Source organism: Arachis duranensis, chromosome 3 (genome assembly GCF_000817695.3).
Source record: "Arachis duranensis cultivar V14167 chromosome 3, aradu.V14167.gnm2.J7QH, whole genome shotgun sequence".
Taxonomy (NCBI): Eukaryota; Viridiplantae; Streptophyta; class Magnoliopsida; order Fabales; family Fabaceae; genus Arachis; species Arachis duranensis.
The window spans coordinates 23,835,571-23,839,493 of record NC_029774.3 but is presented as its reverse complement, the minus strand read 5'-3'; the positions used below and the strand labels follow the sequence as shown (position 1 = coordinate 23,839,493).

Below are 3,923 nucleotides of genomic sequence, written 5' to 3'. Positions count from 1 at the left end.
ATGTAAATGTTAGAAATAAGAGACTGAGAGAGTAATCTGAAGAGTGTATTATTGAGTGTGATAAAAAGTACAATATACAAGGGGTATTTATAGGTGCTAAATGAATCAAAGTAATAAAGGCATAGAATCCTACAATTAATATACAGATATTCTATATAAATATAAACGATACTAATTGATCTAAATTGATTCTAATGATTCTCTAACATCCCCTCTCAAACTCAAGTGGGAGCTAAGGATACCAGCTAGAGTTTGGATAACAAAGTCCGGAAACGAGTTGGGTGATGAGCTTTCGTGAAGATATCAGCAGTCTGATCCAGTGTTCCAATAGCAATGAGACGAACAACATCAATAAGGATACGTTGCCGAACAAAGTGACAATCAATTTCAATGTGTTTGGTGCGTTCATGAAACACATCATTATGTGCAATCTGAATAGCATTGCAGTTATCACAAAAAACATCAATAGGAGTCGACTGAGGAGCACCCAGATCTTTGAGAGCCAACGAACCGAGATAACCTCAGCAGTGGTGTCAGCGAGGACACGGTATTCAGCTTCTGTGCTTGAGCGAGCAGTGAACGTTTGCTTCTTAGCACGCCAAGAAACAAACAGTAACCAGTATTAGAATGACGATCAGTGGGATCACCAGCCCAATCAGCATTAGAGTAAGCCTGAAGAGACAAAGTGGAATGAGCAAAAAAATAAAGGCCATGAAATAGAGTCCCTTTGATGTAGCGAAGAATGCGAAGAACTGCCGTATAGTGAGTAGTACGAGGAGCTGACAAGAACTGGCTAAGTACATGAACTGGATAGGCGATGTCTGGTTGGGTGACAGTCAAGTAGACGAGACCTCCAACTAACTGTCGATAGAGGGTCGGATTATCCAAAATAGTGCCATCCATAGGGGTAAATCGAACATTAGCCTCAAGAGGAGTAGACTCAGTGCGACTATCTGTAATCCCAGCGCGAGCAAGAAGATCTGAAGCATACTTAGCCTGAGAGAGATAGATGCTATCATCGGTAGAGATGACCTCGAGACTAAGAAAATAGTTGAGAGAACCAAGATCTTTCATCTCAAAGGTACGGTGAAGTGAGGCCTTGAGATCAGAGATACCATCAACATTATTCCCAGTGATGATCATGTCATCAACATACAAAAGTAGAAGAACAACTCCACGTTCGCTTTTGTGAATGAAGAGGACATTCTCATGAGGGCTAGAAGTAAAACCAAGACTACATATGGTAGTGTTGAACTTGTCAAACCATTCAAGAGGAGCTTGCTTAAGTCCATAAAGTGCCTTGCGAAGGAGACAAACCTTACTAGAAGGACAAGGATATCCCGGAGGTGGTTTCATATAGACTTTCTTTTTAAAATTCCCATTAAAAATGCATTCTTCACATCCATCTGACTGAGAGACCATTTTTAACCGCGATAATGGCAAGAAGAGCTCTAACAGATGTAAGACGAGCGACAGGAGCAAAAGTCTCTGCATAATCAATATCATACTCTTGCGTACAACCTTGAGCAACCAAGCGGGCCTTATAACGGTCAATAGAGCCATTAGAGCGAGTCTTGATCTTGTATACCCATCTACTGTCTACAACTTCCTGATCAGAAGGAGGATCAACCAAATCCCAAGTGTGTGCTTTTTCAAGTGCCTGTATTTCTTCGTGCATTGCTTGTTGCCAATTTGGGTTTGTGGAGGCTTCTCTGAATGACTTAGGTTCATGTTGATGAAGGATAGTAGAAAAGAAATGATAATCAAGAAGATGAGGAGGTGGATTCCTTACCCTAGAAGAACGAGCGAAAGGAGGAGGCATGACAGTAGGAGTAGGATCATCGTCTGGTCTGGAATCATCGGGAGATAGAGAAGGCGGAAGAACAGGAGGCTGTGGAGGGTCAATCGAGATAGAATCTGTAGAATTATCACTAGGAAAAAGATCAACATTGGGGTTAGTAAACAAAGGTGACTGAGTAGTAGGAATGGACTCAAAGGATGAGAACCGAGAAAAAATGTGATGCTCCCAGAAGACAACATGACGAGATATACAAATATGTTTAGAGAGAGGATCCCAACAATGATAACCCTTGTGTTTAGTGCCATAACCAAGGAAACAACACATACGAGCTCGAGGTTCAAGTTTACTATGTTCATGAGGCTGAAGAAGAACAAAACATACACAACCGAAAACTCGAAGAGAACTATAATCTGGGGAGGTATGATAAAGATGCTCAAAGGGAGTAACATTACCAAGAACAGAAGAAGGGAGTCTATTGATAACATGAACAGTAGTAAGAACAGCTTCACCCCAAGTACGCTCAGGACACGAAGAAGAAAGAAACATTGCACGGACGGAGTCAAGAATGTGACGGTGTTTGCATTCAGCTCTACCATTTTGTTGAGACGTACTAGGGCAAGAAAACTCAGACAAAGAATCCTATTCTAGAAGAAAGGTTAAGAGTTTGGAATCACAGTATTCCATAGCATTATCATGTCGGAAAACCTTAATGACCTTGGAAAACTAAATTTTAATCATAGTAGCAAAGTTGATATAGATTTGAGGTAACTCATGGTGATTAGTCATCAAATAAACTCAAGTAAAACGAGAATAATCATCAATGAAAATGACAAAGTATCGAGCTCCGTCCATAGAGGCAGTGGGAGTGGAACCCCAAACATTAGAATGAATGAGATCAAAAGGAGAGCAAGCAAGAGATGAATTATTGTGAAAAGATAAAGCAGGTTGTTTGGCAGCTTGGCAAGAAATGCAATCAAAAGATTCATTTGGAACCTGACCTAAAACACCCTGAGACACAAGAGGACACAGTTTTCCTAAGGAGATGTGGGCAAGACATTGATGCCATAAGTGAAGGGTAGAGGGAGAAAAAGCAGCACATAAATTTGGTACAAGAGGAATATGAAGATTCTTGAGTTCAAACAACCTTCCGACCTTACGTCCAGTCCCGATGATTTGTCCCGTCTGAGGATCCTATACACGACAACCAGAAACGGAAAAAGTGACTTCAAAACCCAGATCAACAAGTTGGTCAACAGAAATAAGATTAAAGTTTAATTTGGAAATATAATAAGTATCAGGAAGATTAAGAGTTGATTGGGGTATAAAACCCTTGTGTATTGCGTGCAAGAGGGACCCATTTACAGTATTGACAGAAGGTCCATTTGTAGTGGTAGACATGGACGAGAAAATATTACGCAACGGAGACATGTGATTAGAGCAACCCGAGTCAAAGTACCATTTAGAATTACCTGGAGGGGTCGAAAAAGCAGTAGGGGTATTACCAGAAATAGAGAGAAGACGCTGAAGAAGAGATGCAATATGAGATAGAGAGACAGGAGACGGGTTGAGTGGATCAGGACGTGGCGAGCGAGTAGGACAGGCAGTAATTAAATGTCCCGAGAGCTTGCAGTAACAACAGAACATCTGTGAACAATGGTAGCTAATGTGGCCCTTTTGGTGGCATGTGCGACATTCAACAGAAGGACACTCGGAGAAGAGGTGCCCGGAGCGGTTACAATTTCGACAAAAAATATCCTGCCTGTCTGTGTCAGCAAAAACAGCTGACGTTTCCATAATAGTAGACACACAAATTAAGGAGAGGAGAGAAAACTGCAATTTCAGAGCAGAAAATGAGAAATCCAATGACGGAATCGGAAAGAGCTCACCAAAAAACCTTAGAAAGGGTCCCACTGTCTGCCACGTCAGCAGCCATGTCAGATGCCACGTCAACAGGCAATGACAGTGGCACGGAATGATTGGAGACGCAAGACATGTTAGTGGTTGAATGGGCGTGAGATGGCACACGGGTTGGCAGATCGGGTCGGTCGAGTGCACGGGCCGCTCGGGTCCGTCTCTCGTCAGGCTGACACGTGGTGCGTTGTTGAGCCGTTGATCTGGGGCG

General features: G+C 42.3%; 1 protein-coding gene across 1 annotated transcript; it reads right to left on the bottom strand.

Moving 5' to 3' along the window:
* Positions 1-245: 245 nt before the first annotated feature.
* On the bottom strand, positions 246-1,356 carry LOC127745462 (uncharacterized mitochondrial protein AtMg00810-like). Its single transcript, XM_052258200.1, has 2 exons — positions 547-1,356; positions 246-431 (listed from the first exon to the last, which is right to left on the bottom strand). Exons 1-2 carry the CDS (start codon positions 1,354-1,356, stop codon positions 246-248), a joined length of 996 nt encoding a protein of 331 aa, XP_052114160.1.
* Between the last annotated feature and the right edge of the window lie 2,567 nt (positions 1,357-3,923).